We start from the raw sequence: 21,232 nt of genomic DNA, 5'->3' as shown, positions 1-21,232 counted from the left end.
TGAACCAACAACGCGTTTCAAATTATGCAGCTTTCCTCTGAGCTTCTTGCATGAGGCAGAGAGCACAAGTTATGATCTACCCAGACATCCAGGAGCTTTTAAATCTCCAGTCAGCTACAGTAACTGGGGATTCTCTATTGCTACAGCAACAAGAAACCAGGGCTTTCAGATGAAAGGTAGCTTTGTCCCCACCACCTGAAACAAAAAAAAGCCATTGCAGTGCATACAACTGAACGTGAGCCAGGCCGACACCGAGGAATCAATCTCCACTTACTGCCAGCTGACTTACACGTCCTGCATCTCGGATTTTTCCAGGGCTAGTCACATAACAGCCTCATTGCAATGGATAGCCAGAAAGCATCTGAAGCAAGAAAGCAGATACCAAAAGTCTCTGAACCTACATTACTGTTGAGAAGTCATCGTCCACAAGGATCATGTTGGCAGCCTCTTTGCTGACATCTGTACCCGCTTGCCCCATTGCGATCCCAATATCGGCAGATTTAAGGGCCACAGCATCGTTAACGCCATCTCCTGTCATTGACACAACAGCACCGGCCCTCTGCAAAGCCTGTGGTGGAGGAGACATGAGGGACTTTGAAGCCAGGAGAAGATAAGTCCTGTTGGTGTCACAGGATTGGCACTTAACAGAACTGCTGCACAGTTTTTAGGGTAGACGTCAGTAGGCCACATCTATATGGATTGTACAGAGCACACAACCAAACTCAGACAGACTAAGAATTAAGACACTGGGTTTTCAAGAGTTCCAGTGTCTCACATTTTCAGCAGAATATAAAAGAGGAGACTGAAGTCCTCCTGATACTGTGCTTGTTATTATCAAACATAATATTACTAGCAACTCAAGTGACCCAGGCCAGGTCTGCAGGAGAAACACTAACGAATGTTGTAAATGGTGCCAATTTCCTTTAGTTTGAGCTGATTGTGCCTTGGAAGACCAAAGGTGGCTCAAAGAACTCCTGAGGGCCCCCTATACCTTGTTTTTGTGAGGCCTATAATGGATTTGAGAAGCTTTTAGTACCTTTATGATTTTTAGTTTGTGCTTTGGACTCGTTCTGAAGAAAATGGAAACCTGAAAAACAAAAAACACATTATTGTATGAGATGAATGCCACTGGAAGTGGAAGCAAGCCTAGTTGTTTTATTCAAAACCATTACATTTGTGACAGTGGCTGAGAGCTCTGCCTCTGCCAGTTGGTCCAGCTCTTCCCCAGACATGGCTTTCAGCTTCCCATTGCAGAGACCAATATTCTGTCCTGAAAAGAAAAGCCCAAAATAAGATCATCAGCTCTGCAAAAAGCCAGCTATTTCCTGACTTGAAGAACAGGCAGCAACTGAAGAATTTACAAGAAAATACTTCTCAATCTGGAGCACCTGGGAGGACACACAGCTCTGGCTCTGAGCTGGGCCGGTCACCCTCTCCTTACTCAACTGGACGCAATGCAATACCCAGAACTGGAGCTGACACTAAATCCAGCCCTCTCCTCCCTGCTAATTGCACAGTGCATTTCTAAAGGCAAAATGCAAAAATGCAGAGATGTTCACACTCAGAACATCAGCAGAGTCCCAGGAATGCCATTTGTCTCATTTAGGGTATTACACTTCTGACTCTAAAATAACAGAATTAAATAATGGGAATTTGGCCCATAGTTCATAGCTGCTTTATTACTGCATTTAATATGATTTGTTTAAATGGATTTCCAGTCAAAAACTCAGTAACATTTAAAACCTATATAGCACAAACGATAAAGCCGATTACTGTTAGGTAGTATAACATAACATTGGATTGATCTGACAGATAGAATACAGACCCACAGGAAAAAAAAAAAAAACAAAAAACAAACAAACAAACAAAAAAAAAACAAACAAACAAAAAAAACAACAACTAGGTTTGCTACCTATAGCCACAGCAGTTTCCAGGGCATCTCCAGTTATCATCTTTACTGATACACCAGACTCAAAAAGGACTTGAACAGCTTCTCTCACTCCAGCCCTGGGGGGATCGATTATTCCAACCAGACCTAAGAAGGTTAGCTTGCCAAGTTCTGGCCCTGAAGCCAAAGCGAGTACTAGAAAAAAAGGGAGAAAAAGAGACGACAAAAATAAATTATTTATAATTAATTTCCTTACATTAAAATGAACATTTAGAGGAGATTTTAGGATTTTTAGGAGATTCCAGCTTTCCATCTGAAAAAGTCATTAAAGCCAGATAGTCAGATATTCTTGAATAGACACTAAAGTTTGCTGTTCTAAATAATACTGGTTTATAAGAATCAAAGAATTTCTGTCTCAAAACTTTCCCTTAGGGTTTATTTCTGTCTAATTTAATGTCTACCAAGACTTGCCTAAATGCAGGTGTATTAAAATGGGACAGTGCAACACCAGAGCAGACACTATTAAACTGCTGTGCTAAACAGTGCTACTGTGAAAACAATGTTTATTTCTAGATCTAAACTGTAAGAAGGAAATTCAGTTAAACCAGCAAAACTTCCGTCGTGTAAACAGCAAGGCTCTGAACATCTTGTTTCTGTTCTTGGTGCCTAACTGGTCTTGAATAACTCAAGGATATTTTGCCAGGGGTTCATGCCAGTGTTGCTTTGATGACTGAATCACAAGCTCACAGCAGCTGCCTTTGCTAATCGCTTTCCTTTTGAAAGGTGATTTGCCATTCACAACATCAGATGAGTCAGATATTGTAAAGCAAGCTCCGTACATGAGTTACTAACTGCAAGACACAGGACTGGTGAATATGTACGATAACTATATCATCTTCCAGACCTGGTTCCCAAGACTTGTTCTCATCTACTCACATCCTGGGGACATGCACAGGAGATGGCGTCTTTGTTATTGTGTGAAAATCTAAGACATTTTTGAAATGATGTTTCTAGCAATGAAGGAAATGGCACACATAAAACTTCTGCAGGCTATGCACTGACATGAAGTCAGGATCAAAAGGAGATTGTTAAATTTGGTCCTAATAAAGAGCTGAACCACACTTCAAATGAAAGTCTCAGTGCTCAAATCTGTGCTCTGATCCCCTTTCAAAGTTGCTTTTTTTTGCTTTAAAAGCAAAACTTGGCAGAGCAGCGATTAGATCAGGTTCAGCATGAAGCTTTTCAATGCAACATTCAGACTGTATCCCAGACAATCACAACACTTCAGGAAAGAAAAACATTCACCAGTACCAGTGCTTATTTTCAGCTCCTTTCACTTTCACTACTTTAAATCCAGATAGAAAAAAAAAAAAAAAAAAAAAAAAGATATTAAAAAAAAAAAAAAAAAAAAAGATTAATGGTAAGCAAGCACCCAGCAGATCTAAGACAGGACTCTTGGCAAACTGACATAGAAAAGGATCATGTAAGTGATGCTAGGGATTAAGCCTCTGCCTATCCTAACGAGAATCGAGCCAGAAAGTATTAGGGCATAAAAATCTTAAGGGACACAGACAGCAAAGACTGACCCCGTAGACCTGAGGAGCCCATTCGTTTTTCTTCCTGCTGGTAGATGGCTTTCTGCTGGGGCGTAAGCGTTAACGAGATGCCACTGCTGTTATACATAGTGCAGTATCGAATAACTTCTTCAAATGCTCCTTTCATAAAGTAAACATCTTCCTGATCCTTTAAAGCAAGGAGATAATATACTTTATCAAAGGAAGAAAAGAGGATGTTTTAAAAATACCTATAATGTATGAAGTTTTACATCTTTTATAAAACAGGTCTTTTCTTTTCTCTTTTACCTGTTTTGTAAAATTTCCACGTGCATGTGTTATTTATAGGATGTGAGGGTTTTGCTCTAGCCTTTTTCCATGCTCAGCCATCACAGACACAGGCAGAATAGTAATGAAAAGGTGGGTGAGTTTTTAAATCAGAGCACAGTATCAGCTGAGACAAGCTCCTTAACCAGGTAAGGAAAAAAAGGCCAACATTTTCTTCCAAACAAACATCAAATCTTTCTTCCCCTGTCAGTTTTATCCAACAGCTTTTGTTTTCTTGCTCAAACCATTACATGAAAAGAGTTATCTTTTCCCATTCAAGCACAGCATTAGAAACTAAAATTACACCCAAGTCAGGAATTTTGAGGTTTGTTCAGTTTTTCTCCTGATACAGTTAACTTTTGAGAGCACTATTTGCTAAAGAGATACCATTTCATGCCCATTGTCAGAGTGCACAATTAGGAACACGAAACCAGCCAACAGCACTGTTTGCTTTACCTGATTTTTCAGCATGCATTTCACGGCCATCCACTTTTGTTCAGAGCTAAACGGAATTTCCTTCTTTCTTACATAAATATCTTTTATGTCAGCTAATTCCATCTAAAGCAGAGTGAAATAAAAAGAGCACTGTAATGCTAAACAGTATCAAAGCTTGTCTATATTTTCTGCAGTACAGTATACTTAAAGCACCGATGGTTGACCATGTACTTCCAGGCAGCCATATTTCATAGAGCTCAAGAGAAAGCATGTGGAGAATAGAACCTGTTTCAGAAACACCTTTTCCTTTCGGTGCCTGATAAATTACACCTCAGCCTGAAGCTTTTGCAAGAACTTCTGGCTTTTGCAAGAGCTCTGCACTGTTGTCCAGGCCCTCGGTAGGGTTTTGGACCAAAGGCAGCTCAAATCCTTCCCCTGAACCGATGGCTAGGTGCTGGGTTGGGCTCCACACATTTTTTCCAGCCAAAGCTCGGGCTCCCCTACTTCAGCTATTTCCCAACCATCCTACTTGAAAGAAAAAAGGAAAATTGCAAACAACTGAATAGTCTATTACAGGTGTGGTTTCAAATTCTTCCCTGATGACTTAAGCTCAAAATAAATTCACCACAAGAAGACCCTTCAGCTCTGACATATAACAATCTGAACCAACACACGTGCCTGCCCTAGCAGCACGCGCTGTACTCTGTGCACAGTTGCAGCCATCAGAAGTAGCTTCCAGTCTCTCTCTGCCCCTGCTCCACAATAAATAAATCAATCAATAAATAAATAAAAACAGAAGAGAACTCCCCACATGTTCTGCTATTGCTTGGCTACTCAATGGCAGAGCAGAAGAAAGACATACATTTAGCGTTTAGGGAAATAAAATGTCATTGTTTTCAAAAAAAAATCCAAATAACTAGTTTCACTGGTAGAGTTACAAGCCTAAAAACTTGGAGGTAAAACCAGATATCTCTGTGCATCATTTCTTCAGCCACCTTCTCTGCTTTACAGCCCACCTGAGGTCGGTGGACCACAGGCTGCATAACATGGATAAAAGGTGTTTTATGGCTCCCTACCCGTGAGTATGAATACAGTATTAGTAAGAAAAAAAAATAAATATTATTTTACAAAATTATGACCAGAAAAAAGGTAAACAGCCATCAGATGATCCAAATCCAGGATGATCCTGTGCTATGCTTTCTAACATGGCCAGTTTTTGCTCATTTTTCACACTGTCATCTTTCTCCTGAACTCTTAATTGCATCTACAGAAAATACATATATAGATGTTTTGTCTTCTGCTCAAAAGAAATCCATTATGCAGCATAATTGCTCAGATTAACCAAGCGAAATAATTACTGCTATTAGCACAGAAGCTCAGGGAAGGTGTTTGTCCATGACAAGAAGGTTACACTGAAGAGGTGTACATCTCCAGCCCCAGGGAGAAGAGACAAGGAAAGACTAAAGCCAGTCTGTGGACTTTAAAGAAGTCTGATCACTGCTGTCAGACTTACAATTCCAGCTTTTATTTTTTATTTTAATTCTGAAATGTTTCAAGTCTCAACAATCTTACCTTCATTGCAAGGGCAATGAGAGCTCCTTCTGTGGGCTGTCCTATCACACTGTTTTTCCTGATAATAGCGTTATTGACTACACAGCCAGCCTAGAGAAAGAAACATATTTACACGGTTTATTTATTCCACAACTGAATTCATATATATATATATAATCTCTTTAAATGAAATAAAGAGAGATTGGAGAATGAAAACAGCCACATCCCAAAATATGCACTATTGCGCATAGGAGCACCTCTTGAGATTAGTTCTTGTGCTTTCTAAACCTGCATAACCCCCAGGATATGCCAATATTTTGGTAAAATATTATATTTTGTATAAATTAACATGAAGCAAAACATGATATACATCAAACCAGCTTGGTAAGTCATGAAAACTCAGTCCCTCCTACTGTTGCTTCTAAAGTGCACTATGTGTACAGTAAAGCCTAACCTCCATTTGAGGCTCCAGCTCAGATCATTTCACTATCCAAACACTCTGCTTTAGTCTACACTTGAACGCACAAGATTTTGTTTAATGCTAACATGAAATCCAGAGACCGTCGCAGTGCATTTATGTATTGATTACACAGCTGGCTAAAGTCTACGGTCTGTCTGCATAAAAAACCTGGACATGGTAATGTTAATTGCTCTTTCCCCTGCCAGAGTTGTGTTTTGATCCAAAACAGCAATGACACTTAACTTGATGACTCTGGTCTCTCTCTATATGTCCTATGATTGCTACCTTTCACCAATAAGCTTCAGGTTTCATATCATAATTACTCAGAGCCTTTCTGTGTGACTGCCCTCGCAAGGCAGTTTATTTTAGAAATACAAAAGTGGTGTTTTCACACTCATTACCCAAAGTGATCTGTGCAAATTAAAATTGAATGTAAATAGGACAAGCTGTTTCATAATTTATACTTACCTCCACTAATTTCCCAACTGAGACATTGGAAAATTCTTTAAGAATTTCCTTTGATGGCAGAAGATAAACATTTCCTTCTCCGTTGTAGCCAACCCCACTAACCTGAGGAACAGAGAGAGAAAGAGCAAATTTCTCACTGTCAGGCAGGACTATACTACATCTGTATAATGTGGTGCTATTGAGGAAATTTCTGATTTTGAAGGTACCCTGGGATTTTTCCTATAAGTGTTGCCTTGAGCTAGAAAGATTCACTGCTGGTAATGAACGTATATTATTAATTTATAAGAACAAAAAGAATTGGCTTGTCTTCTCAATTATGGCAGACAAGTTCAGCAGCAATCTCTCAGCTCAGTCAGGAGATCCAGTCCAGATCCAGTCCTTTGGTCTCAGTGGGTTTATTGGTGTGGGAGGCTCTGTCCCACTGATGCAGGGTAGCCTGCACCTCCAATGCCTTACGTTTTGCAGGCCTGTGTTTTTCATCCACTTTGCATGCAGGTAAATGAGCGAAGTAAAAATATCAACTCAGTCACATAATAAATATTCCTACAGTAGGTGGTCAGTGGCTGGTTTCTGTGTTTGCAATAATCTCAGAGAACAGCAGATGAAATCAGTGTAGAACTTTGTTTATGATATCTGAGCAGCTTTTGTACACGCAGCCCCACCTCTGCCTGTCTCCAGCACTGCGAAAGTCCCTTCTTCTTCACAGAACCAGCGACGTACAAGAGAGAGCTTGTTTTGGGACTGACTCAACATTCCTCACCTGGGCCTCACTGAACTAAAAGCAAAAAAGCAAAACTAAAAGCCCCACTGAGCTGGACTAGGGAAGGCTGTATCAGCACCTCGTCCGTACCTCTGCCTGGAACCCGTCCGAGGTCACAAGCCGAGTCACCGTCATCTCGTTGGCTGTCAGAGTGCCTGTCTTATCGGAGCAGATGACATTGCAGCAACCTGAAGCAAGGAAGTTTTTAATCAGAACTCATAAATTACGCAAATAACGAGATCCAAGGCCCCAGAAGGAGGAGAGCACGTTCCCCTGATGCTGTTTAAACTGCACTGATAAGGAAAGGAGAAAATACCAACAGATGGATGAGTTGTGAGGAAAGGATGAAAGGAAAAGAATTTGATTGCCCTTCAGGGTATCGTGCACAGAATTTGGTTGTGGGATGTGCTAGGAGACATCTAAAGATGTCTTTACATTGTCACGAGAATCATCCTGTGAGCAGTTGGAGAAGGCCCTCATCCCCAGGGAGGTGACCAGCGTACCTGAGCTGCAGTATTACACCTGGACAGAACAGCTCTTATGTTCAGAAAAGAATTATCAAATTCTCACTCTGCCACATGCTTCCTCAAACGGGCCGTTTAACCCTTACTTGCCTCTCTTTATGTCAGGAACAACAGCACTCTCTGCCTCCCCAAGGGGTTGTGAGGCTGGAAAACCACCAAAACTGTTACCAAAAAAATACTTTAAAATCCACACCAAAGAGTGGAAGCTGCCCCACTTGTGCTCTGCTTTGTGGCCATAAAGCATATTTGTTCCAGAGCCCATTTACACCAGAACACAGCAAAAGAATGAATTAGCAGTCACCGCAGGCTAGTATTTACTCCTTAAAAGGGAAAAAAAAAACATGACTTTAATGCAAAAAAGAGAATCAGACTTCAGCTCCCTTCTAAGTCTGAGTATCTTTCATTGCTCTGGAGGTGACCACGTGGCTTAGCACAGACCCATAAACGTGGTGACCGCCAGGTAAAAGCCCAGAAAGAATAAATGAGATTGGGCTGTGATCAAATTAATTGTGGTTTTGATGGATTAGCACGGAGAAAAGCTATCACCACCAATATTTCATGTTTAATTATTTACAATCAAAGAATCAGGTAAAGCAGGATTGTCTTTCTCCCTTTGAGAGATGTAACAGACGCGGTGCAATTAATGTGCAGGAGAGTACAACTTTTCCACACTTTGTCTGTCTTGCAGAGCACCTGGACATCTGGCAGTTATGCCTATTTGGGCACAGCCCTTCCAGAACAAAATTCTTACTGAGATAAGGCGGTCTCAGATGTCCTGGGTCAGGGCAGGTACAATAAAGTGAGGGTGATAAGATCCCTTACCTACAGAACAAACAAGGGCAGTTCAAACAATAGCAGCATTTCTAAGTCAGACAAATCTTAGCTGAAGATCTGGCTGCACAGCAGACATTTGAGATTACTCGGGCCGGGCTTGGCATTTGTTGCACATTTTAATGAGTGGGACTAAATGCACAACATGTCTTCTTCATCTAATTGCCACACTGACCAAGGTCAGAGTAGCAAAGCCTGGAATAATGTGACCTGGGGTTGAGGGCCAATTTGAAGGTAAAAAGAAAGTTATTAAAAATAACGCTTTCATTATGGTTTATTTTACCCTGCAGTTGTGAGGATTACTGGATGCCTTCTCATCGTCCTCTCTATCCCTATTTTCCATGATTCTTTGGACATCAGGGAGATGGCTGCAGAGAAGGGCAGATGGTTTTGTCTATGTCACCAGGCTTGACTTGAGGGGCTGCAAATTTTTTTAGTCAGGCAGCAAAGAAGCAGTCAGGAGGGACCTGCAGGATGGTCCCACAGAATAGGGAGGAATGAGAAACCAAGCCTTAAACCCAAAACAGGCATGCCTGCAGAGAAGCACAAATTTTGAAGCAGATGAACAAACCACATGGCTCCTGTGAAGCTTTACCTAAGGTTTCTACTATGGGCAGCTTCTTCACAATCACTCTTTTCTTGGCCATCCGGAGAACACCCAGCACTAGCGTTACAGTGACCACGATGGGAAGGCCCTCTGGGATGGCAGCCACCGCGAGGCTGGGGACAGCAGAGAGACAACAGCTTCAAGACGTGGGTCAAACTGCAAGGACTGACCAAAATGTGCCAAAGGGACATCTCCATGGGGGTGTTTTCCTGCTTATATGCAAGTACCTGAGTGGAAACGCAGAGCTTTCTGTTGGGACTACTGGCACACCACAAATACAAAAGCAGGATATTTATAGAACCCTTCAACCTTTTTGGGGGGTGATTGTGATGGAACAATCACTTTTCTTTTTCTCATTGCTAAAGAGCAATACTTTCTGGCTAAGTGGGAATTTAAGGGCTGGGTTTCATTCATTTAACGTTCTGAGGATGGAAGTTGAATATTCCCTGGCATCACAGCTCACACATTAGCTACTGGCCACATGCATCTCCATATCTCCTGCATGTAGCTTTTTTTTTTTTTTTTTTAAAGGACTGATTTCAGAGCCATGACAACACCAAACAACAGGTTTTATGGGCACTACTAAAAACACATGGTTTATTATGTTTGATTAGGAGGTTGTGCATGCATTTCGTGTCACATAAAATGCAAATTCCTGTCTTTGTAAGTAAACCTAGTAAGAAAAGTAAAGGCTAATATTTGCTGTTGTTACACTCCCACTGAATTCATAGTACAGATAGGAAAGGACATTCATGGCATGATGAGGTGGAAATGTCAGTGATGGTTTTCAAAATACTTTGTTCAGAGGAAATAAGGAAAAAAAGATTTGAATTTGATTAATTTCTAAAACTAAGTAAACCCTCATACTTCTTTTTTTATTAAACTCTATTGTAAAGCAAATATTAATTGCAGCAGTGCAAGATCAACGTGTACTTATGAAGAGTCATATCCAAGTTCTCTTTTGTGGATTGTCTATTGTTTTCAGCAGTAAACTCCCTGGGACATATTTCATTATAATCAAAGAGAAAGGTGCTCTCCAGTCCTCACCTAACTCCAATTGTGAACATGCTGAGAAGATGCTTCCCTTGTAACCAGCCAATTAGCATTATTAAACCTGGTGAGGGGAAAACATCTGATTAAAATACATTTATACAAATATAATCTGCTTTAGCTGCTGTTGGGGAATAGAATATGCAATGAGGCCCCCAGATTTCTCCCTCCCAGGCATCTGTGCTTGGACACCCCCATCCAGGTAAGCCATATCGAAAAGTACTTGAAAAAAAATGGCCCTGGAGCACAGAGGGCTCTCACAGCTGACCGTGCAAATACAGGCTTTGTGTTCAACTCACCAATTATTCCAAAGGAGAAAAGAGTGAGTTGCTTCCCCAGTCTGTCCATGCTTTTCTGGAGAGGTGTTTTGGGAGTCTGCAAACAGAGAACAGCTGTTTTGATTTGCTTATTATGTAAGATTAGAATAGGATGTTAGGCCAGAGTGACTGCCCCATGCAGTCCTGGTTGTGATTACTGTGGTCCTTACTGCTGCCCCATGTACCCTACTGCTTACACATCCCAAACCCAAGATCAAGATTTAATTAGTTTATAAAAACACATCTGTGTTGGTTGGTTCAGAGATCTAGCCTGTGAAAGCTTGGCATACGTAGAAGTAAAATTTTATATACTTAGAAGAAATTGAGGAGGGAAAAAACAAAAGAACAAGGACAAGAAGCCATGAGGTTTAGGTGTCCCTTGGTCACACAGTGGCATTCTGTAGCAGAAACAGAGATGGACCCAGTGCATTAAATCTCAGGACCACTCCTTCGCACCAACTTTCATCCAGCACACCCACCATTTTCAGAGTGACACGGAGGTTCCTTTACCTCTTCAGCTTGCATCATTTTGAACACCTCTCCAAACTGTGAGTTTTCACCCGTCCCAATAACTATGCCCTGAAAAGAAGGAAAGAAAAAAAAAAAAAAAAAAAAAAAAGAGGAAAAAGAGGCAAATGAAAAAAATCCTATTTGAAAGATTCTGTGATGAATATCAAGTAGAAGGTTGCAGGTTACAGGACTCACTTTTCCCTTCCCATACCGCACCAGGGTCCCCATGAAAACAACATTGCTCAGTGTGGTTATGTCTCCGGCTTCCAGCAATACGCCGTCAGTCTTGTTGCAAGGCTCAGCTTCTCCCGTAAAACTGGATTCATCCACCAGCAGATCTGTAACCTAATTAACACCACACATTTCTGGCACTGTTAAGACAAATTTCCAAAGCAGGCTCATGTCCATATAGCTATATTTACCTCTATTAGCCTGAGGTCTGCAGGGACCCTATCGCCAACAGAAAGGTATATGATATCTCCAGGCACAAGCTCTCGTGCTAGAAGATGCTGCAGTTTTCCTTCCCTTAGGCTATATTAGACAAATGGAAAAAGAAGAAAAAAAACCAGGCTTTATCCCTTCTGCAGACTTGGGAACATGATTGGCAGGGAGGCAAGAGCCCTGCTCCAAAGAGCTTTCAGTATATATAACATACAATCTGCATAGCCATGAGCGTGTTCCCCCTTGGGCTCAGTTTTAATTCTTAAACAGATGGGCAACTTACAGAAGATTTACATTTCAGCAGTAAGTGACTTGAATGGCACTTAATAGGGAGGAGTGACAAGGAGGTGTGCTTTCCCATTGCTCACGCTTTAAGTAGTAACTTGCTGATACCTTAACTGGAAGAGCTTGAAAAACTTTTTAATGACTGGCACATTTTATTGTATTAAAAGGATCGCCTTTCAAGCAGATAGATGCTTATGGCATCATTATATTGGAAAAATAAATAAATAATTCAACAGTGGTGTTTGTAAGATCCAAACCCAGGTGAACTTTGGACCAGAATAAAGCCCTACAGAGCTTTTGAAACGGAACATTCCTCTGAGCCTCACAGCTTATTTGTGTTGGCTGTGACATGGCCGATTTGCAAAGACACAAGCAGAAAAGCACAATCTCAAGCACTGATACTGAGCATCAAAGCAGCCGGGCGTGGGCACCTGCCATGCCCCACAGCTGCCACATGGGCAGTGGCATGGCCGCATTCACACGTGGCTGGCTGTAGGCCTCTGTGCCTGTGCGTACAGACAGCGAGGGCATTTTTTTTTTTAGTTTAAAACTCTTAACCCTTGTCCTATCACTATATTCCCTGACAGAATCCATCCCCAGCTTGCCTGCAGCCCCCTTTAGGCCCTGGCAGGCCGCTGTAAGGTCTCCCAAGAGCCTTCTCTTCTCCAGGCTGAACAACCCCAGCTCCCTCCGCCTGTCTTCACCTCCCAGACACCGCTTTCTCATCAGGCACATGATGACCCGAAGTCACTTTCTCCACAGCTAGGTTTTGCCCTCATAACCCAAAGGACGCAGAACCACCGAGCCAGGCAGCCAGCCAGCCGTGCCTCACCAGTTGCACTCAGGGGGGACCAACTTGTTCAGCTCTTCCAGAGACTTTTCCGAGCGATACTCCTTTTGAACAAGAAAGGAGAAGAAAGCCAAGTTACGTGAGTGACCTGCTCATGGCACAGCCCTGGCTGTGGAGCAGAACCCTGTCTCACATACCTGGATGAAGGCCACGGTGACCACGATAAGCACCGCCTGCGGACAGAGAGGTGTTAGAGACACATGCATGCCAGCTCTGGGAAGCAAAGGGTTGGGTGACAGATGTGCCACCTACCACAGTGATGCTCGCCGCATCCTCATATTCTTTAGTGATGACGCTTACTAAGGCAGAAGCCAGCAGCAAGAGAATGAGGGGATTTTTGAACTGGGAAAAGAGACAAAAATTGCAGTATAAAGTTAAACATAGTCTGAGCCGGTCTCAGAAAGGATTTAGAGGTGCTGTTTTGCTGTATGGACTTTGCTTCCCAGACAGAGCAGGTGCAATGCCCGTGGCTAGACTACATGGCACAGTCAGCATCAGGGATTGCAGGACAAGGCTGAGGCTCTCACCAAGCCACAAAAGTTTCCTCTCTTTCCCCCCAGCTGCACAGGCAAGGCTTGTCTATGGAGACATACAGTGCAGGGCTGACTCTAAAATCTCCTTAGAGTCACGACAGGTGCAGACAAAACCTTTTATTGTCTTTTTAGAATTTGAAACCAGAAATCCTCTCTCTTTTTTCCCTTCTCATTAATCTGCTAAACTCTGCCCTGGTCCCAGGCGCCAGCACTATACAAATCAAGTGCTGCAGTCCCAAAATCATGGGAAACATCACCAAAATCAGTAGTGACTCAGGAGAATCATGTGCTTTTGGAGAGTTCCTTACTTCCCCCTCCCCCCCCCCCCCCCCACACACACTTTTAAACATGGATTTTAAGGACCTTGCTCATAATCTCAGATCTATTTAGGTCTATTTAGATCTATCTCAGGTCTATTTAGCTAATGTAGCATTTGGTGGAAGTGAATCACATTGAAGAGTTTGTTTGGTGTCCTCATTGGAGAAATAACTTTTTAAAGTAGTCAAGGAAGAGTAAAAAAAACAAAAACGTTCTGTTTTTGAAAATTAAAGATCCTTGAAGAGATTTAGTGATGCTTACATCAAAGAGCTAAAACAGTATTATTTGAGTATTATTTACATTAAAAAAAAAAAAAAAAAAAAGATCCGTGCAATAACAAAGTCTTTCAAAGAAAGGAAAATCTACATTATCCAGCTAAAATAAAACCAAAGCATGAAAAAAAAAATAAAAAAAATAAATAAAATTGCTGTCTGAAAACACACAAAAAAATTAAAACCACTCTTCCTGTTTGGTTAAGAGCTTTAAAAGAGAGGTGAAAGATACCTTATATACTGATGAGAGTTGTTAATAAAAGCAAGACTAAAAAATAATGCAGTTGGGGAAAAACTGGACAGCACATCCAACCTTCTGCTAGGCTTCTTGGGTGCAGCTGGCTTGAAGGGCACCAGTGACCGCCAGTGTAACCGAAATCACAGCTATGGATGGTTTTCCCAAACCTTTCATGATTTTATCACTTGCCTTAAAGAGAATAAATGTGCTCCAGAAACCAGGTCACCGAGCTATATCTTTTGATTTGCAGGCTGCATGGAGATAAAAAGGTTTATTTTTATTTTAAGATGTTATCTCCACTTTAAATGAACCCACATCTGCATCTGACAATGGCTTTCCTGTGGGAACAGACAGTTTCAGTATCCCGGGCACATCCTGTCCCAAGGCTGAATCCAGGAAAGTCGAAACCCTGAATATTTCAATGTACAGACACTTGGGACACCTCAGCCAGGGAAAATGAGAGTCTGTACTGAAAACCCTTACCTGGTCTAAGTATTTCTTCCATATGGGCTCTGTGTTATCTACTGAAAATTCATTCCAGCCATGTTTCAACCGGCGCTGTAGCACGGAATTCTCTGAGAGGCCAGTGTGTAAATCAACCTAGCAGGAAATCAAAGCAAAACAACTTTACACATGGTAGGATAGTCATAGAAAAAAGCGTAAAGCCGATCTCATTATTTTAAGAAATTGTCAGTAGACTGGATGTGATGCTCATGGTTCAGTGTCACAAAGTTCTGGGGCTGCTCTTTGAGCAGTGTGCAGCTCCACACTGAAAAAAAAAAAACCAACTGCTCTTCTCCTTAGGTACTTCATTTTGCTAAATTATAAGACTTGACCACCAGCTCTCACAGGAACTCATAAAACAAGCACAAGTTAATTAAAAAAACCCAACTATTTCCACAGGTGAGAAATTATACAAGGGATGACAAATTGGAAAACCACACTGCAGCAGCGGTGTCCGTGGTTTGCTCCAGGCAGGGGATGGTGGCTGGGCAGGGCAGGACATGGGGCCAGGCTGCGAGGCAGCCACAGAGAAGTCACCCAGGATGCTAAAACCACATGAGAAATTTTGCCTCAGAAATGAAACTTGCCACAAAAAGCAGGGGAAAAGGGCTGCATGCATTTGCACTACATTTCCTAAGGTGGTGAGGATAATTTGGGTCAATAGGTGTGCAGCCTGCAGACTGTGATGCTATTTTCACAAGCACAGCTAAAACACTTACGTTTAAGGCTTTTGCCAAGTCTTCTTTATGGCATTTACATGCGTCTTTCGGGGGCAGAACTGTCACCTCCTTCTCCTGCTCAATGACTTTCAGTTCACATTCCTCCTGGCTCTGCAGAAAGGAGATAAAGCGCTCGTTAGGCAAGAACCCCATTAACAGAAGCCTTTCAGCACCTCTTCACCTCTTCAACCTAGTCCCATTCCCTTATCTCATCAGCCTTATGGCTCCACAGTTAGCTAAAACACTTCCCACATTGCAGCGCTCTATAATACTCACTAATTAATCCTCAAAGCCAGGCGCACCTCCTTACACCCAGCAGTGAGTAGCTCAGGCACCCACCCGTGACCCCTCCAAGGATGGCTGGTGGTGGCACAACCCTTCAAGCAGGAGCCCCTTCATTTGGGTGATGGCAGAGCAGGGAACTTGCTGTGCTCTACCCAAGAAGTGCCTGATGATGTTATTGTGTTCAGTATCATTCAATAATTAGCCCAAATAGTGACACTTTTGCTCACCCCCACATACATCCAAACAGTCAGCAACAATCAAAGGAGCTCAGTGTAACCCCCCAGCCCTGCAGCATCCCAGGCAGACCTCATTCCCCCTTCCACACCAACACCTCTGGTCATCTTCTACCCCCATTTCCCAGCAGAACAGACCAGGATTGTGCTCTGGCCCTTCACTGGCATGTGCAGCTCCACACAGCAAGGTGACAGAGATGCTGGCAGCACACTTCACCCCCCTACAACCTCCCTTCCCCACCACTGTCCCCAGCTCATCACCCTTGAGATCTCCCCCAGCTGCTCAGCAGAGGAGGGCAGGTAAAAATTGGGCTCAGCTGAGTTGTTTTCTGAGCCTTTACAATGATTTGGATGCTGCCTTGGTTGAAAGGCTGAGCCTGAACCTTTTTTTGTTGTTATCAGCTAGTGGAAAGCAATGAGATTAGGAGCTGGATTACCCAAAAGACAAACACACAGCAGCACCACGGGCAGGAAAGCATGCAGGGCTCTGCTGTTTGCAGGGATCCTGCCCAAGATTAGCATTTTTCCATGCCAACGTCTTCCAGCCCACTGCACACTTGATGCTCAGAGCAAGGAAAAAACATTGTCCCTTGCTAAAAACATAAACTTGTCAGAGGGAAAAATCAATGGTAAACATGAACTAGAAAAACTCTCTGCTCCAACGGGAGGAAGCAAACCCCCCTGTTGAGGCTACACAGGGGATGCTTGCTCACACAAGGCTCCTTTCCCACCTCTGCACCCATTTTCCATCTCCATGCAGGAAAAACCCTCTTAAATCTCATTCTGACTTCTCCCTTTCATGATAAAAAAGACATAAACTGGGGCATTTGTTGAGCTCCTATTGCTCTTCCTTCAAATGCAGCACTCCTGGATGCTGTGGGTGGAGGAGGCTGGGTGCTGCAAGGGTGAGCGCAGTGCTGAGGACCCTGGCAGAGGATGCTCAGCCCATGGGAGGATTTCAGCACCTGGGGAGGTTGTGAATGGAAATGCTCAGGCCCAGGCGCTCAGCAGCACCTCAGCAAGGGCTTAGAGGATGTCAGAGATGCCTGAAGGTGTATTTGGGGAATTAGCCCTTATATGAATACTCAGGAGGTTTCCAGGAACCTCCAGCATTTTGCAGTCCTGAGGTAGAAGCAGAAAATCTCTCTTCCCTACATTGCAGCACTCCTGTTACCGCTGTTTAAGCAGTTTCTTCAGGCTCCTCCATGCTGCTGATGGCATGGACAGGTACCGCTGCCTCCGAGGAGGCTGTATTTTAATTAAAGGAGACAGAGGTGGGAAGAGACACGGGCAGAGGAATAACATGCCCACAGTCCCACGGAGCTGCTAGGAGAAGCCAGACCTGCCAGCTCCCCGCTCTATCACTGCTATTTACCCTCGGAAAGGCGTGGAGGAAATGAATGACAAGAGCACACAGTGCATGGCTACAAATCAATAGCCAGGCCAGCAGCTCCATGCTCCTTGCAGCCAGGGCTGCTCCGCAAGGAAAAAATTTTCCTGTGAGTTGATTTCTATTGATTGATTCTATTGATCAGCTTGTGCCTGACAGTGATTTGCCTGGGATGACCATGGCACAGCTTCTCCTCCCAGAGCAGCCCCAGCAATGCCCAGCTTGGCATGTCTCATCCATCACTTTCTTTGCTGTCTACCTTTTAAACCAGATGTGGGCTGACAACATTATCAATGCACACTTTTATCCCTTACACATAACTCAAGCACATAAGCATGATGCCATACAGCAAGTTAGCAAAAAGCAATGGAAGAAAAATTACAATTTATCCCCTGCTCAGTGGACTCGGGAGATGCTGGGGACCTGGAGAGGCCCCATCCATGCAGCAGCCCACTCCATGCTGCCGCTGCCCACCCTGTGCATCCCCGGCCCCAAAATGACCCATCCATTGTCACACCGAGCAGCCGTGCTGACAGGGAGAAAGCACAGGGAGCACGAAACCCTTGTTGTGTGCTCTGGCAAGCAGCCCAGAAGAGCAGTTCTTGGGATTTCAACTCCCCCAGCTCTGCTTTTCCTGAGCTTTTGGATATTTCTTAGCCCCTCCGTCTTAGGTTACTTTGGACCAGCTAGTGTATCATAATCCGGTCAAAAGTGGGCTGGGTTATTTAGTCTGACAAGGAGCCCTTTAAAACCTTAAACAGAAACCCTCTTCTTGTCTATTCTTCACGCCTGTTGAAAAAAAATAAACCAGCCTAATCCCTCAGAAGCCCTTCGGGCTGCTTTTTGGGCACACGTGGCAGCTGGTGGCCTGGGGAGCTGCGTTTCAGGGGCACAGGAACCCCATGCAGCAAACCCCAGCCCCCTGAGCAAGGGGCTGCCTCGCTGGGCTCCCTTATCAGAGCCACCGGGTCCCAAAAGGAACAAAAAGCCAGATTTAAGGCAGCTTTGGTACATAAGGTCTCCCGGGAGGGAGCTGCTGCATCCCCAAAACCCCGGGGGAGCTGGAGGGAGGGAATTAACTCCTTGCTTGGTAGATGTTTTTCAGAATACAAAAATTGGGCATGACACTTCTAAAAGTTTGAAAACGTGTGCGTAAGGAAAAGCCATACCACTACGTTGCAGAAGCAGTCTCATGGGCTCTCTTTCTATGTGCTATGGGAGAAAGGACAAAAAGGGGTTTGGTGATGCAATGTGCCTGGAGCAGGAGCCAGCTCTTCCTAAACCTAAGAGAAGAGCCCCTAAACCACAGCAGGTGCCTGTGAGCTGGCAGGAGATCCTGGCAGGGAGCTCCCCTCCTCTCCTGGTGCCCTCTGAGACCATAAGGATGTTCCCACCTTGCCCTGGGCTTCAGCTCTTTGGGGATGAAGGAATCAGTGACCAGATCTGGGCTTGGATGTTCTTCAGGTTTCTGCAGGAAAAACGGGGTTCTCTTAAACTGAAAGCCAGCTCTGCAAACTCCTTGTGATTCTGAATGTGCCACTGTGGACAGAGAACTGAAACTTTATGCATCCAAGTCTCTGCACCAGCTGCATTTGTGCTTTGCTGTGGAAGTTAACTGTTCTGCCACCTCCAGATAATGCCATTGGCAGAGCCCAAGGGCTGCCATCACCTTGCAGCTGCCCATGCTGGGGCTTCTCCTTTGCTCACTGCAGTCTGTGTATTTATGCAGCCAGTGTATTTATCCTGCTTGAGACTCATCGGATCACCCGGACTCACGTCTTTAAGCCCAGGACAACCTTTTTGACCTGACCATTTCAGAATTATAAAACTGAAAGTGTTCTATGGCTATTTTCAAATAAAGAAGCAAAATATCATCCTTAGAGGAGACACGAGTCATTTACCAGACTAAATCACAGTCTGGGAATATGTTCTTGATTTATCAAGTTGTTTAAGGCATGGCAGTTACTGAGGTTAATAATAATAGTGGCAAAATGCAAAGAATGGTGGCAAAATGCAAAGAATTATTTGTCAACTTTATATAGAATAAATTGGGATCTCCTTTCAGGAGTACAATAACTGCTATTCAGTGCTCTGCCCCAGTGCAGTGGCTTCCCAGCAGTCACCCAATTGCTTACACACATTGCTTGGATTTATTTAAGCCTCACTGTGATGGCATTGTAAAAAGGTTTTCTGGTGGGCATCTAAACGATAGCAACATCCACGTGGGCTTTGAAATCAGATTATTCCTGACACCCTCGAGTCTCTGCAGAGCTGCTCTGAAGTCACTCCATCACTGTGCTCACCCGTTATGGGTTCTCCCAGGACTTGTCTGGAAGTCGCTTCCCCACTGCACTTGCACGTTGCTGCCTACTTCCTATGCCTGCAGCCAAAACGCCAACCGTTTCCCCGTCATGTTACACAAGAATGACGCTGCACAGGCTACAGCTCACATTCAGGCAGGGTGTACGTTTGTCAGTAAATATGTATCATTATTTATTTTGGCATGACGGAAAAGTTACTGCCAAAGAACAAACCAGCCTAATTGCCATCGGCATCCTGACTACATAGGATTCGAAACCTCAGCTTCCTATCGAAGTGAGATTGCAGAAATTTGTAATCTCAGCGGCGCCTTCCTCTCCTTGGGGTTTCGAGCTGTGTTTAAGTGGCACAGAGCAGCAACACACAACGCACTGTGTGGTGCGTGGGATAAGAGCTCAGCGTCTTCTTTCCTTCTCTCTGTTGCCCTGACCATCCCCCTGCTGGAAAGACAGGCCTCAGAAATGATCAGAGGAATAGCTGAAATGACAGCTGACAAAGGCCTCAGTCAGAAAGGAACACAAGCATCTTGAAATGTATGGATGGTGTTGTGGGGACAGAACTAAAGGCCAACCCTAGGTGCTGAAAGAATTAGATCAGGTTCACGTGGGAGGGCACCCGATCTGTCTGTTGTGTGGGAGAAAAATGGGTCTTGAGCAATGGTAATCCCTGTGCCGTGCAAACACGTGATGATAAAATAAACCCAGCCTGTGAGTTTCAGTGGAGAGAAAGCAACAAGAGTGACAAACGTGACTCCCAAACCACCACTGGCCACTCTCTGACCCATCTGTGATGGTACCAAGGAGCGGTAGTGAAGGGAAAAATCAATGTTCGTAGATCAGCATTTTTCAGGAAAAGAAAGCATTATGTAAGAGTTATGAGCAGAGGTGCCCAGCTCATCTCGGCCACTCATTAGCAGTAATGAACGCTGGCAGAGCACACAGACAGCCCCAGGGGTCAGCCCGGCTCTCCCAACCCATCTGCTGCGGCCTGAGCTGTGCGCCCTGCCCGTAGCACGCAGCATGCGTATCCTCATCTTGTCCCGCTGCCTGGTAAACATCAGCAACCTCATCCCACTTACAGGGAACAATTCAGCTCACAGGGCATGGCCACAGCAACACCAAGTTAGCAGCCGAACAAAGCAGACCAGCAGGCAAAGGTGACAGATTCAACCCCAATCCCACAAATTATTTTTGGCAGGTCCAGGCAAGGGACATAAGAAATCCTCACCTCCTCTTCTGGCTCGGCGCTTCCCAAGGGCTGGTACTTCTGCGTGAAGCGGACGAGAGACCTTTTCTGGAAGAGTTTGGTGAAGCCTCCCTCCACCATCTTTGCCGGGGCGGTGGGAAGAGCCCCGGGGGCCGCGGTGCCGCTGCCACCCGCTGCGGCAGGGCTCGAATTCCCCTGCAGGCGCGGGGCTATGGTTACGGGCGGGGAGAGGCCGGGTTACCTGCCGCCAAGTCACGCCTTCGGCTGCAGGTGCCAGAAGGAGCCTGCGCACCTTTCGCCCATAAAACCCTGCCAGGGGAAACCTGCGAGTGTTTAAGACCCATATGGGAGTGCAGAA

The 21,232-nt window shown here is 44.2% G+C and overlaps 1 protein-coding gene across 2 annotated transcripts in view; it reads right to left on the bottom strand.

Annotated features, from left to right (window-relative positions):
• ATP2C2 (ATPase secretory pathway Ca2+ transporting 2) overlaps window positions 1-21,232 on the bottom strand; it is a 24,135-nt gene extending 2,903 nt beyond the window's left edge. For both annotated transcript variants that reach the window (XM_082769944.1, XM_082769945.1), the window contains exons 1-21: window positions 20,896-21,232; window positions 15,442-15,552; window positions 14,702-14,818; window positions 13,110-13,199; window positions 12,995-13,030; window positions 12,840-12,901; window positions 11,704-11,812; window positions 11,477-11,626; window positions 11,282-11,350; window positions 10,754-10,829; window positions 10,452-10,518; window positions 9,393-9,517; window positions 7,533-7,630; window positions 6,683-6,784; window positions 5,776-5,865; window positions 4,225-4,326; window positions 3,475-3,631; window positions 1,913-2,083; window positions 1,173-1,270; window positions 1,037-1,087; window positions 402-568 (exon numbers count right to left, since the gene is read on the bottom strand). In XM_082769944.1, the coding sequence (XP_082626070.1) occupies window positions 402-568; window positions 1,037-1,087; window positions 1,173-1,270; window positions 1,913-2,083; window positions 3,475-3,631; window positions 4,225-4,326; window positions 5,776-5,865; window positions 6,683-6,784; window positions 7,533-7,630; window positions 9,393-9,517; window positions 10,452-10,518; window positions 10,754-10,829; window positions 11,282-11,350; window positions 11,477-11,626; window positions 11,704-11,812; window positions 12,840-12,901; window positions 12,995-13,030; window positions 13,110-13,199; window positions 14,702-14,818; window positions 15,442-15,552; window positions 20,896-20,994 (2,147 nt within the window). In that variant the 5' untranslated portion in view covers window positions 20,995-21,232. The remainder of the gene's footprint in view (window positions 1-401; window positions 569-1,036; window positions 1,088-1,172; window positions 1,271-1,912; window positions 2,084-3,474; window positions 3,632-4,224; window positions 4,327-5,775; window positions 5,866-6,682; window positions 6,785-7,532; window positions 7,631-9,392; window positions 9,518-10,451; window positions 10,519-10,753; window positions 10,830-11,281; window positions 11,351-11,476; window positions 11,627-11,703; window positions 11,813-12,839; window positions 12,902-12,994; window positions 13,031-13,109; window positions 13,200-14,701; window positions 14,819-15,441; window positions 15,553-20,895) is intronic.

This window comes from Aythya marila, assembly GCF_965140915.1.
Source record: "Aythya marila genome assembly, chromosome: 12".
Taxonomy (NCBI): domain Eukaryota; kingdom Metazoa; phylum Chordata; class Aves; order Anseriformes; family Anatidae; genus Aythya; species Aythya marila.
Note: the sequence above shows the minus strand (reverse complement) of the source record. Positions and strands in the feature narration are given on the sequence as shown.